Genomic DNA, 13,852 nt, shown 5'->3' on the forward strand with positions numbered 1-13,852 from the left:
AGTCCCCGAGAGATGCTGGGGTCTCTGGTCAGGGACTCTGGCGTGACTTTCTCTTCGGCGGAGTTCTGCCCTCCGAACGAGACTCTCCCAGGGTGCCTGGGGGGTCTTGGCAGCCACAGCCTGTCCCCCTGGCAAGCGCCAGGCAGGGACTCACGGTGGCTGGAGCAGCAGAGACGGAAGCGCTTCCCGTGGACGGAGTCGTCCCTTCCCACTGAGATGGGGACAGCGCGGCTTTGCTCTCTCTGTGCCCTTCCCATAACTAGAGTCACAGCAAGTCTCTTTTCAGGAAAAGTTTCAAGGGAGAAAGGGGAAAGTTTATCAAAAACATTCTGTTTAAGGAAAATGGAACATAAGTTTACAGCCTACAGGATGTACAGAATATTCTACTGTCGGGAAAACCACGGCGTTTTATATATTTTTTATTTTAATAGGTTTGGTGCTTATCTTCTAATAAGATTTAAATATCACAAACTGTAGCACAAATAATATAATTTATAATTTACAAATTGACTAAAATTGGGTATAGTATGGTATTTGAAAGAATAAGCATATGTTTCTGTTTATTAAAAAAAAAATCTACCGATGTCCCAAACTGCTCACCCTGGAAGTGGATCGTGGGTCTCCGCCGTCACTAGCGCAGGGCTGACCACGGTCCTGGATGGGGTGGCAGGACGCCCCCCCCAGCTCCCCAAGCCCCCGTGGCAGGCCCTCCCCACGGAGACCCCGCAGAGTGCGGGGGGAGGGGCACACGGGGCCTTGGTTTCTGGGATCCCTTTCCCACATTAGGTTTGCCATGTCATCTGGAATAATACTTGAAATTTTGGCTTTTGTAAAAAAGAAAAATTATCTTCTGTTGAAATCACCTGTTATGTTTGTTTGCAATCTGGTAACTTTTTTGCTTCTTCTCAGGAATATGATTTTCAACTGTTGTCTTGCTCTTGATACACACTGAGAAGCAGCACTCGGATTTGTGGAAGAAAGTCCTCTCTTTTGCAACCTAATAAACAGGCCGCGTTTGTTTCGCTCCCCGTGTCGGGCTTGCTTGTGTGTGGGCTGCCGCACGTGACGGACCCAGAGCTGGCCTGCAGCTGCCCGTGGGCTATCACCCCCGCCCCCCGTGCCCACCGCATGCGTGCCGACTCCGTGCAAGCTGTGTCTCCTGTGTGCTCTGGTGCAGCACGGGGCTCCCCGTCCTCCCAGTGCCCTGCTCAGAAGCGGCGGCCAGCCCTGCCCCCCCGCCTGTCCCATCAGCTGCACACCCTTCAGTGCCGTCGGAGCGAGGCCTTCCTGGCCCAAAGGGCTCTGAGCTCCACACCAGGGGAAGAGGGCCAGAGGTTCTGCATGAGACGGTTGGCCCCACGAATGCCAAGCAAATTGGGTAAAACAAGGACTTGGGAATGAGGGCCAACCCTCCTGCCTAAGGCCAAATAAAAGCCTTTGAAATAGGTTCTAAATCATCTTAAATACCTTCATGCTAACAGGCGGCAATGCTTGGTCAGGCCCAGATCCGAGAGGTGGGAGCCCAGTGCTGCTGCTATGGCCAAACGGGAGACGCGGCTGAGAGGCTGGAGGGGCTTCCGCCAGCTGGGGGTTCCCCTGCCCTGGGCCGGCAGCCCAGGAGAGAGTTACAGCTGGCCTCAGCGGAGAGACCCAGATGCTGTTGCCAGGGCCACTGGGGCGCCAGGAACCTGGCATTGGGAAACAGCTTTCCTCGGTAGAAAGCCCAGGAGAAACACAGATTTGTGCGTTATGCTTTTCTCGTCATGTCTAAGAACTCTCCCCAAGCTGTAGGTCCTGAAAATGTTCTCATATTTTCTTCTAAAAGTAGTAGAGTTTCATGTATTTTACACTTAAGTCTGTGATCATTTCGAATTAAAATTATTATTACATTTTTGGAGCCAGGGTCTCTGTAGCCCAGGCTGGAGTGCAGTGGCACAATCATAGCTCACTGCAATCTCAGGCTATCCTGCCTCAGCCTCTGAGCCCCTGGGATTTCAAGCATGAATTGCCACCTTGAGTTAAAATTTGCATTTGCAGGTGAGTTGATGGTCTATGTAGATAATTCCATGGAATTTACAAAAAAAAAAGACAAAAACAAAAAAACCTAAACAAACCCTATTACTAATAAGTCAGTTCAGTGAAGTCTCTGGATACAAAGTCAACACACAGAATTCATCACATTTCTAGAGACTAACAGTGAACATGTAGGAACCAAAGTAAAAAACAACGCCATTTACAATAGCTTAGAAGAAAATGAAACACTTAGGTATAAACAAGACGTACAAAATCTGTATGCTGAAATTGCAAAACGTGGATGAAAGAAATCAATGAAGACCTAAATAAATGGAGGGACCTGCCATGTACACAGATGGAAAGGCTGAGTCAACACAGTAAAGATGTCAGTTCTCCCCAATTTGATCTGGACTTTCATGCAATTTCCATCAAAATCCGGGAAAAGTTTTTTGTAGACAGACACGCTCATTCTAAAATGTGAACGAGACGTCTGGGCTAGCAGAGCCGCCCTCCGTGACGCCACGGCTTCCCGCAGTGTCGGCGGGGGCCGCACACCGAGCACCCCGGCTACTTCTGGACAAACGTGCAAAAGCGATTTATGGGAGGAATTTAATGTCTTTTCAATAATCGGAGCGGGAACAGCTCGATGCCCCAGGCAAAAACCAGCGGCCCAGCTCCGGCCTGCGCCTCATGCCCTAGAGCGTCAGCGTTCGCGCTGCGCAAAAGCCGAGCGTGGCGGTGGCCGCGCGACCCGCGCTGGCGGGAGCAAGACCCGGGCCGGGAGGGGCGGCCGGCCCGCGCGGGGCGGGGCCTTATGGCCACGCCCTCCAGGGGGCGGGGCGAGTTCAGCCACGCCCGCAGCCTGACAGATGGGGCGGGGCAGGACCGGGACTGAGCCCTGCCACGCCACTTCCGCCGGAAGCTCAATTATTTAGCTTCCTGTTGGGAGGGGTCCTGCAAGTCTGGAAGTTGTGTGTGTTCGAGGGAAAGTGCTGCAAACTGTTAAAGTCACTTTCTGAAATCTGCCTGGGGTTAGTTAGGGGTGAGCTCGACATGGACCCTGCGGCCAGACTGTCTGTGGCCCTAGGGCGGCTGGTGGCGAGCGGAGGACTACATTCTCTCCTCCGGAACGGAGGCGGCGCGTACAGGCTGTTTCCGGGGGGCCCGTAGTTGTTGCACCGCCGCGCCCCGCTCCTGGCGCGGCCACGTCTGCGCCGGAGCAGCCGAGCCGGGCGGCCGCCGCGGCTCCCTCAGCGCTAGGGTGAGAGTCGCGCGGGCCGCGGTGCCCCGGGGCTGGGCTCGTGCCGGGAGAGGGCCCAGGAGTCGGCGGCGGAGGCCGGGCGGCGGGCGAGGGGCAGCGGGGCCTGGGCGCGGCTGCCTCCGGGAGCGGCGCGGTGACGGCCGTTCCAGTCACCCTTCTCACTCCTGGTGGCCTCGGGCCCGGAAGGCGGCTCCAGCTGTTAGCGGGGCTGCCTCTGTGGATACCGATTCTCTTGGGCCCTTCCGGAACGCTTGTCTGCGCGTAATAGGGTGCGACTTGTCCCCGAGGTGTCTGCTGCTGCTGCTCGGGCAGTGCTTGTGTTTTAAGTCTTGTCCTTTGCAGTTTAATTTTAATTTTTTTTTTTTTTTTGAGAAGAGGTCTCGCTCTGTCGCCCAGACTGGAGTGCAGTGGAGTCATTACAGCTCACTGCAGCCTCGAACTCCGGGGCTCAAGCCGTCCTCCCACCTCAGCCTCCCGAGTAGACAGATGTCATTTGCAGTTGATGACAAACGTGACATGCTGTCGGGCAGTTTGTGTGCAACCGTGTTCTAAAGAATCCATGTCCTCCCCTGTTTCCCTCTGTCCCTGGCAGACGGATTATTTCTATTCTAGGTGCTCAGAGGTGTTTCCCTGGTTCGGCGCTACTGTCCAGAGGGACTGGGTCCACTGTCACTAGTATGAACCCGGTGAACAGCTCGACCCTCATCCCGCAGATATTTATCGAGTGCCTGTTGGGTGACAGGTCCTGTTCGTGGAGGCCCCGGGTTCAGTGGCGAAGTCTTGTCAGGTTCCCTGTCCTCGCCGAGCGCACCTGGTGGGGGACACGTGAGGCTGGTGCTGAGAGTGCTCCTGGTGATTGGGGTGGGCAAGCTGCTTTCAGTTGTATGGGAAGCTCCGTAAGGGAGGCCACTTTTGTGCCAAAGCCTCTGTGGCGAGAAGCTGGCCACGCAGAGTTGTGGGGAAGGAGCGTTTGAAACAGAGTGAACTGGAAGTGTGAAGACCTTGAGGAAGGAGCAAGCTCAGTGCTTAGGGCTCGTGCGTAAAGAAAAAGGAGCAAAGTGACAGGAGTTGGGCTGCAGTGCAGGCAGGGGCCAGACCGCAGTCGGCTTCCTAGTTCCTGGTGAGAGGTTGGATTTTATTATCATCGGGACATTGCAAGCCATTTACAGGTGACTCATGGATTCTTTTTATTTGTCTCTTTAATATCATGAACATCGCCCTTTATAACCCTTTAACAGCTTTTGGTTACAGTGTTCTTTGAATGGCAAGAAAAGGAAGTAAGTCATCTATAAAGTGGGAATAGGAGAGAAAAAGAAAAAACAAGGAAAAGGAAATAAGTCACCTGGCATTGCCCAGATTCAAAAGTAGCTTTCTTTTCTTTTCTTTTCTTTTTCTGCCAGTTGTCTTAAGAAATAGTGTACTTTCTCAGTTGGCTTTTACTTATCCATTTTGACAAGGAACAATTGAAGGGAAAGTAACAATAATAATTGTTCCCATTTTATTGAAGATGTAGAACAGACCCTCTGCCTTCTTGCATTTAATCCTGGCAGAAATTTTGTATTGTTTTTCTTATTAAGGAAACAGGCTAAGAGTAGGTAAGAAATCTTCGAACAGTCTCATAGCTGAGCGGTGGAGGAGTCAGGATGTGAAGTAGAGAGCTCCAGTTCCCAGCCTGTCCACCTCTCTGTGTCTCTGCTGAACACGAGGTTTGCTTTTGGCTTTCCCTTGGTATGTAGGGCTCCCTGTCCCTATGGATACCAGTGTAGCCCCCCTCAGCCAGATATCATCTTAAGGAAATCTTGTTTTATCTTTGCCTGTGCTCTATTTCTAACTGCTGGGAGGACCACCTTAAATAAGGTGGGGTCTGAGTAGCTGTTAACGTATACATGTGGAATTTATCTAATCTGCTGAATGAGAGAAGCCAGAAATCCTACAGGCGCCTGGGGTGGTGGTTTCTCAGTATGAAGTCCCTTGATGTTGGACAGGGGTGAACCTCGATCTGTGAGCACCCTCTGAAGTCCCACGTGACAGCTTCGCCTGTTTCTTCCCTCTAGGAAACATAGGCATGCAAGTGGTCAAAAATAAGATTGACCTCTTTATTTTTTTTTAAATCACAGAATGGAATGCCTGTTACCAATAACAGCTTCCTTGCGACACACCCCCAACTGTCTGATCCTCCTCCAGTTGCCCAGAGATTCGTTTTGTCAGCGGTCTGAGGTAATGAGCCCCTGAACGACTGAGTCATGCTAACTAAAATTCAAGTGAGACCGAGGAGAGAGAATGCCAGTTTATTGCCCTACAAGGAGGAGTATCACTGTCACCAAACGCTACTTTGGGCTCAGGCGGTAAATCCCGTCTCTGTAGTCCAGCCTCGAGAGGAGCTGCGTGTAAACAGGAGCCGTCTTTATGAGCCACCAGAATAAGTCACAGTCCCGGCGTCTCCAATCGGGTGGGGGCAGGACTGCTTGGGAGTCACGGGGTTTCTTGTTTAGCAGGACATCAGAATGAGAAATTAAATGAGTGGAATCTGTGATGGCTTCTGGCCCAGACAGCCTGAAGTGTACGTTGCCGTGTTTGGCGTGCCTTCGCAGTGGCACCTGAATACCCTTGGCCAAGGTGTCTCTTTCCTGGGCAGCGTTAGGGGTGGGCGTCGTCACTGTTTGCCTCTGTGGCCGTTCCCTTCTGCCTAGTCTGTCTTCAGGGGCTAAATCCCTTCCTGCTGGTCGTCCCGTTCTTCCCGTCCAGGGGAGGCTTGTTTGGGGTGCAGCCTTTGCGGTCTGCTCTTCTGGTCTCTACCTCCCGGGGCCACTCTGGCCCCATCAAAACTGGAGCTCTCAGGTATTTTCCATAGGAAGAGTGAAGAGATTTTCTGTATTTTATTTTATTTATTTATTTATTTATTTTTTTGAGACACAGTCTCACTCTGTTGCCCAGGCTAGAGTGCCGTGGCGTCAGCCTAGCTCACAGCAACCTCCAACTCCTGGGCTCAAGCAATCCTCCTGCCTCAGCCTCCTGAGTAGCTGGGACTACGGGCATGCGCCACCATGCCTGGCTAATTTTTTTCTATATATATTTTAGTTGGCCAGATAATTTCTTTCTATGTTTAGTAGAGATGGGGTCTCACTCTTGCTCAGGCTGGTCTGGAACTCCTGACCTCAAGCGATCCTCCCACCTTGGCCTCCCAGAGTGCTAGGATTACAGGCGTGAGCCACTGCGCCCAACCGATTTTCTATATTTTAAAAGGCAGTGTTGATGCTCAGGGATCCAAATACCTTGTTGTTTTGTTTCGGAACCGTCAGCTTGACTGCCGAGGGGGGGACTTGGCAGAGCCAAGGATTCAGTTCCGCAGCCTGTGTGGGGTGTCGTGAGTGGGCAGTGTTCGAGGTCGTGGGGACACGGACGTGGAAGGATAGTTTTTGTTTTCAGGGATCTGACCAGGGAATGGGCATACGCACAGTTGCAAGCATGACGTGCCATGGCAGAGGGCACACGTGAGGTACGGTGATGACTGGAGGGAGTGTGCAGGGCACTTTGCCCTCGAGGCCCGGAGAGACGTCAGAGGCAGCGCCTGGTGCAGACGGGGAAGGACAGAGGGGGTTTCCCTGGCGGTCGGGGGAGAGGGGCGTTCCTGGCAGAGAGGCCAGATCTGCGGTCGAAGACACACAGGGCACGTGGGCGCTGTGGGAACAGACAGGGATTGGATGTCGTCCCCTGCGCTCCCACCCCACCAGGCAGAAGCAAAGACACAGCAAAACAAAACGCAAGTTTTCTTTTGCTAGGGACACGTCCAGGATGACAGTCCGTGCGGTGTGTCGGTATCCGGTGACAGAGTCCACGTTCCATCACTCTCATTCCCGCGTGTCCGTCTGTGACTCGTCTGTCCTGGGAGCGGCAAGTCTGTGGTGCAGGGGCCACCTTGGCCATCGCGTTGCTGACGTGCCTTGCCCTGCTCCGTGTGTCTTCCCCACGGTGTCAGACCCGGCCTGGCTGGCTTTCCACCCGCCGGGCGTGTCTGGGTCTGCAGCCGAGGGGCAGGCGTGGTGGGCATCACGGTGGTTTTCCTGTGAAATGTGATTTTCAGAGGGTTCTGTGGAGTGAGTGAGGACGGCCGTGTAGCTCGAATCTCTGCCCAGGCTCCGGGGGCCCGTTTATCTGCCCACCCATCCAGAAAGTCTCCAGGGACGAAAGATGTTACTGACGATTGTAAAGACAAAAATGAGATGGAGAATTCGTCGCACACAGCATTATTTTGGGGCCAGCCTCAGTAACGTTCTCAGCTTCTGTGATTCAGACTTCGTTTTAGTGTTCAGATATTTGTATGTGCTGCTCAGGCCGTGCATTCGGATGTGCATCCCAGAGCCCTTGGCGGCAGTTCTTTGATCAGCTCCATTGGATCTGTAGTCACTAATGTTACCACGCATTTCTATTAACAGTACTTTCCAGTTACAAACCCGTAATGCTGGTTTTACACTAGTAACATACAGGCCTTTTTGTATTAGCAACACTATTATTAACTTATCCTGGCTCTGGCCTGTAGGGAGCGAGGTGGCAAAGAGGAAAACGTGGGTTATTACAGTGACAAGCAGATGCTCGTAGGTCTGCACGTCCCTGTATTGTCACTGACGGCGTCTGGAAACTGGGTCACACCCACCACCGACAGGTGCCCTGTCACAGGTGAACAGTCACCGATGGCAGGTGAGTGACAGCGAAAGCTCCTGGCACGACCAGCACCCGCGTGACCTGCCGCCGCCCAGTCAGCGGCACACCTGCTTGTTTAGGCCACCGTGTGGCTTCTTGTCTGTGATTTCTGCGTGGGATTCGTAAGCTAGAGACGAAGGCTGTGTAATGTTTATCGTGAGGCGTGTCAAATACAGAACGTAATGCAGCATAACATGAAGCTTATTCTTGAGGAAGTAAATGCCGTCATTTCTGTAGAATGAATAGAAACTCATGCCAGTATCATATCTGTTAAGGAAATGAGTTCACAGCATCAGTACGTTGCAAAGTTGATAACCAATTGCCAAACTTTGGGCAAATTTCAGTCCCTTAAATCTAGTCTAACAGGTGTGTTGCAAGAAAGCTGGTCCAGCTAGGGATGGAGACAGGGCGGCCACCCTCTGGCCCCCAGCCCAAGTCAGCTGCCTTTCCGTGTGTCCCCTCCCACCTCGTACCCAGTCCCCGCATCCCGTGGCGGCTGCTTCTTTAATGCTGTCCCTCTGGATCTGAGCTGTCCACCTTGCAGGGCAGTGCTGCCCGGCAGGAGCTGTGGCCTTGGGGACCGTCCCTTCGGGTGGCCTGGGAGGGGAGTGTGCCCTGTGGGCACCTGGGCCTGAAACACTGATGTAGAACTGGCCACATGTGGCTATTTCAAATTAAATACATTTAAATGAAATTTCAAACTTGGGTCCTCGGCTGCCCTGAGTGTTGGCTGCAGCCAGCGGCAGAGCTGCTCCGTCCTGGCAGAAGGCTCTCAGACAGGCGCCTTCGGGAACCGGCCCAGGGCGGCCAGTTCAGCATTGTATCCTCAAAACCTGGGATCTTGTAGGTGCCCAAGGATTATGTGTTGAATAAATAATGCGTCTTTTATTTCTTGTACATGTTATATGCAAATCGGGAACCAAATGTTAATTTTGTCATTGTTACTTGAAATCTGATAAATGCAGTTTCATGATACGGTTTTTCTCTCTCCCTCCTGTCAGGTGTCGTGCTGTCAGCTGGTTGGACGTCAGGCTGTCTGGGAATCTTGGAACCCCACCCTGAGCATGGAAGGCGCCGTGGGGCCCTTCGCGGGAGCTCCGGGCTGCTGCTGATGGCAGAGGCCAGGCTCACCTGCAGCCCACGGGGCCCTTTGGCGACAGCGCAGCTCGCGTCCTGCTGACCATGGAGGGGGCGGCGGCCGAGCAGGACGGCCTCTTGGAGGACACGCCCGGCAGTGGCGCGTCAGCCCTCCCCGAGGCCCCCCTGAAGCCCCGGGGCTCACTGGCCCGGCCTGACGTGTGGGACGAGGCCCAGCGTAAGTCCCCGCGTCCCTGTGTGCTGCTGGACGGGAGGGCGCGGTCGGCTCGTGTTTTGGAGGGGGCTGTGAACACGTTCAGAGTGTGTTTTGGTGACCGGATGCGTGTTTTTTCTCATTCGGTGCAGACTTTAGATCAAGCGCCGTTCGTATTAAACGGCATACGAACCACCTAAGTTGTGTTTCCCTGCAGGCTTCTGTGGGTCGTCGCTGACACGGTGTTGTTCCCTGGCTAAATCTCTGCCTTTTTGGTTGGTCACTTGGCAACTTTTAATAACCTGAATTCAGAAATGATCCAACAGAGATCTAAGGAGTGTTGAGTCACGGTTTTATGGTAGTGGCTGGTTCGTGTCGTGGCCCTTCCTGTCAGGAGGTGTCAGTGCAGCGTCGGCTTTGAAACTGTAGATGACAGATGTCATAATTTACTAGCAGAAATTGCATTCTAGTTCCTGTGAAATGACGTTCAGGCACGTCAGGTGGCCTTGCTGGTGACTGCCACGTAAGTGCCAGGTGAGGCAGGACGCAGCATGTGGACCTGAGACCGTGGGGTCTGAATCAGACAGACACGGACCAGCTTTCCAGGCTGCCACGCGGGGGTGACGTGCCCTTGAGCAAGAGGCCCCCTTCCCTCCACCTCAGTCTTCTCTTCTGTGAAACAGAACGTTAACGGTGCCCAAGTCATGGGCAGTTGTGAGGGTTAGGAGAAACGACGCGTGTAAAATGCCGAGAGCATGGCCAGTGTCCAGGCGGTGGTGGTGGCCGTTTGTCATCGTATCGTTGTTGTTTGTTTATCCATCGTTAGCCTTGTGTTTGGAAGCAATAGAGTCTCACTGTTTACTGGGCCTTTTACTTTTAGGTTTTTTAACAACTGCAGTATGATTCTCAAGAACACACTTTGTTGGGCAAGCAGGAAGTGGCATTAACCCAGTTACCTTGTGTCTGAAACGCAGGGAGCCGAAGCAGCCGTGGTCTCAGGGCAGTGACTGGGTCCCCTTGCTCTGCTCCCTGTCCGTGGGACCCATTGGCATCTGGTTTGTCTTCTGGGGAGGCGTGATAGTAAACAGCTGTTTCAGTTGGGATTCACATTTGCAAGCGACAGAAACCCATTTTTAATTTGCTTGCGCACAAAGAGAATTTCCTGGATGTGTACCGGGTACGTCATGGGTTCCACGTGACGCCAGCCCCTGTGGGAACTCAGGGCCCACTGGAGCCAGGGCTGGGACCACCCCCCCCCCCCCCGGGCTCGGAACCTCCAGGACCCTCCTCACACCATTCTGGTCTTTGCTGACTGGCTCACCCGCCAGGGTGAGGGAGAAGACTAAGAATCATTTACTTGCAGTAAGTCCTTCTTCCTTTTTTTCCATTCGATGAGGAAATGTGTTTTAGTTTGCATAGTGAATAATTCTACGTGTAATAATGTCAATGGGTTAGCCTAAGTTTAATACGTGAGTACAGAGTTGTCACTGGTTAAACTTGAGTTTCTGCCTAACTGCTGGCCTTCAAGCGGAAGCACAGTCCTGGGTTCGTGCTTGGCGTTGCCAGAATTGTTCAGCTCGGGTGATCTACCTGTTTGCCGTAGGTTTCTCATACTGGAGGGTAAACTTATGCTTTGGAATGAATCAGGCCTCCGTAAACGGGACTGTGACTAGCACTGCTGTTACCAATTCTTGTTAAAAAAAATTGTCGGCTATGTCTTAAGTTAAGTTTTCTTTTGCTCTTTTTTTTTTTTTTTTTTTTTTGAGAGACAGAGTCCCACCCTGTCTCCCAGGCTAGAGTGTTGTCATCGTAGCCCACAGCAACCTCAAACTCCTGGGCTCAAGCGATCCTCCTGCCTCAGCCTCCCGAGTAGCTGGGATGACAGGCGCATGCCACCACACCTGGATAATTTTTTTATTTTTTGTTGAGACAGGGTCTCGCTATATTGCCCAGGCTGGTCTCAAACTTCTGGCCTCAAGCTGTCCTCCCACCTCAGCCTTCCAGGCCAAGTGCCAGGATTACAAGTGGGAGACTTTGCCCAGCCCTCTTTTGCTATTTTTTAAAAGCAGACTTTCACAAGATTTCTTACTGCCCTTACGGAAATGAAAGGGAGACGTTACTACGTAAGTTCTACAACCGTAGTGTGGAGGGTGAAGCCGTTTCCCAGGTGAGGACGCTGGGCCCAGAGCAGCTGTGGGACCTGTCCCACGTCACCCTGCCTGCAGGAGAAGCGAGGCCTCTCTCCTCTCAGAGTGAGCGTGTTTATGGGATGTGGAAATGCTCATGCTCAGGGATCCACGTTCTCCTCTGTCCTGCCTTAGCTGCGTGTCTGAAAAGTGACTTGACCGTGTTGTCAGACCACGGTGGCCCAGTGTGCTCTCTCTTTCCAGGTGCCAGCGTCAAGGGACACAGAACTTCCGAGGAGGGAGAAGGCCCGCCTGGACCCGGCCAGGGAGGCCTCTGCCGGAACGGGCCAGCAGCGCAGCTCCCAGACCCTCCCCTGTCTCCCACTCCCACCACAAGCTCAGTGGTTCCAGATGCCTCTCCAGGTGTGGCTGGTTTCCATGACAACCTAAGGAAGTCTCAGGGAAGTAGTGCTGAGGGCAGTGTTAGAAAAGAAGCTTTGCAGTCTCTCAGCCTCAGTCTTCCTATGCAAGAAACGCAACTGTGTAAGCATCCGTTCTCCGCCGGGCCCTTCCCCTCCCCGTGCCAGCGTCACCAGCCCCCGAGAGCCGTGCCCTGGGCACCTGCTGTGTGAGCAGGCGCCTCCCTTGGCCACGTCCCATCCTAGCACCGCGCTGGGCCCTGTGTGTACCAGGCAGCTTCGTTTCAAAGACTGAAAACACACTCAGCAGTTGAGGCTCCTCTGCAGCCCGATGTTGGCAGTGGCTGAAGCCCTTGACCCAAAGCCCTCCGTGTCCTTTGTCACCACGTGGGCAGTAAGCAGACTGTGGAGGGCCAGTCCTGAGACAGTTTACAGTTATGCTTGGAGGTGTCATTGGTGAATTATTTTAACTTTTTTTGTTAAGAGTCTTGCTATGTTGCCCAGGCTGGTCTTGAACTCCCGGCCGCAAGTGATCCTCCTGCCTCAGCCTCCTGGGATGAATTATTTTAATCAGCATTTATTTTGTGCTGATGTCTAGAAACTCAGAGATGAACTAACCACATTCTGGCAGCCTGTGGGCCCTAGAAACCTTGAGACCTTTTCCTAACCGTTACTTTTCATGTATGCACGTGTGTGTAACTTTACATAACGAGGCTACATAAGACGTGCCATTCTCACCCCCTGTCCCCTTCATGCCTCGTTCCTGCCCACAGGACCCTCTGCAGGCCTCTTAAACATACCCAGGTTTTTGCTCATTGTTTCTTAAAAGGGGATTGTATTGCTCACATGACCGCATGTTTTCCCCACTTAGCTGGATCACACGGAGACCGTTGCGCTGTCTGACGTAGCTCTGAGCCGTTCCGTGGCTGGGCCACTGCTCCGCGGCCGTCTCCTGCCTGCCGTGTTCCTGGTCCTGTCACGAGGCGTGGCGCTTCAGCCAGGACCCGGGCCCCCTGCCCTTGGGCTGGGCCCTCACTTCGTGGGCCGCACCCCAGAGCAGACTTGCGTGGTCTGGGCCATGAGCACCCTCGGTGCCATCCCAGGTGGTGACACGGCCACCAGACCCCTAAGGACACTTTCTCCCACGTCCCACCAGCACATAGACACTCTCTCCATTTCTTTTTAATTTTTACCAGTCTGATGGGTCTGAGACGATACTTCATTGTTACTTTAACTACTAGAGGGTTACTTGAGGATTGGAACATCTTTTTATCTGTTTGGTGGCCATTTGGACATTCTTCTCTGTGAATTGTCTCTTCATATGTTTGCCCATTTTTATTATGGATTATTTGCCTTTTTCTTCATGGGCATTATTTTTTTTAAGGCTACGGTGTGGTTTTTTGTTTGTTCTTGTGTTTTGAGACAAGGTCTCGCTCTGTTTCCCAGGCTGCAGTGCGGTGGTGCGGTCACAGGTCACTGCAGCCTCCAACTCCCCGGCCTCAAGGGATCCTCCTGCGTAGGTGGGAGACAGGTGTGGATGACCACGCCCAGCTAATTTTTCACATTTTTAGTAGCAACGGGGTCTCGCTATGCTGCCCAGGCTGATCTTGAGCTCCTGGCATCAGGTGATCCTCCTGCCTTGTCCTCCCAGAGTGCTGGGATTACAGGTGTGAGCCAGAACTGTGGTGAATTTTTAGTGAAATTCTTGGGCCTGCTCAGGTCTTAGGGATTATTACAGCAATAGCTGCTTATCTCCTCAGTACCCCTGTCTAAAGAGGGTGCCACATACAACAGGGTGCTGAATGGTCTCACTTGTCTACTTGGTGGACACCCAGACCGTCTGGCGGGGTTCCGTGTGACATCTGTCCATGTGCTGAAGGAGATAAAGTCACTGGCCCAGTCCTGGGGAACTGGCTGCCCAGGCTGTAACTGTAACCCCTTTGCAGGCTCCATTCAGCCCTTTAACTACCCAAAATAAAAGGTTTGGGTTTTAGATATTTTAAATTATGTTTTTGGCTGAAAAGTTGTCATTTCCTCCCCATCC

General features: G+C 52.8%; 1 protein-coding gene across 1 annotated transcript in view; it reads left to right on the forward strand.

Moving 5' to 3' along the window:
* The first annotated feature begins 3,217 nt into the window (after window positions 1-3,217).
* GOLGA3 (golgin A3) overlaps window positions 3,218-13,852 on the forward strand; it is a 50,792-nt gene continuing 40,157 nt past the window's right edge. Inside the window, exons 1-3 of the mRNA XM_069497457.1 lie at window positions 3,218-3,274; window positions 8,974-9,287; window positions 11,654-11,812. Coding sequence (XP_069353558.1) covers window positions 9,155-9,287; window positions 11,654-11,812 — 292 coding nt within the window. The 5' untranslated portion in view covers window positions 3,218-3,274; window positions 8,974-9,154. The remainder of the gene's footprint in view (window positions 3,275-8,973; window positions 9,288-11,653; window positions 11,813-13,852) is intronic.

Source organism: Eulemur rufifrons, chromosome 21 (genome assembly GCF_041146395.1).
Source record: "Eulemur rufifrons isolate Redbay chromosome 21, OSU_ERuf_1, whole genome shotgun sequence".
In the NCBI taxonomy this organism is placed as follows: Eukaryota; Metazoa; Chordata; class Mammalia; order Primates; family Lemuridae; genus Eulemur; species Eulemur rufifrons.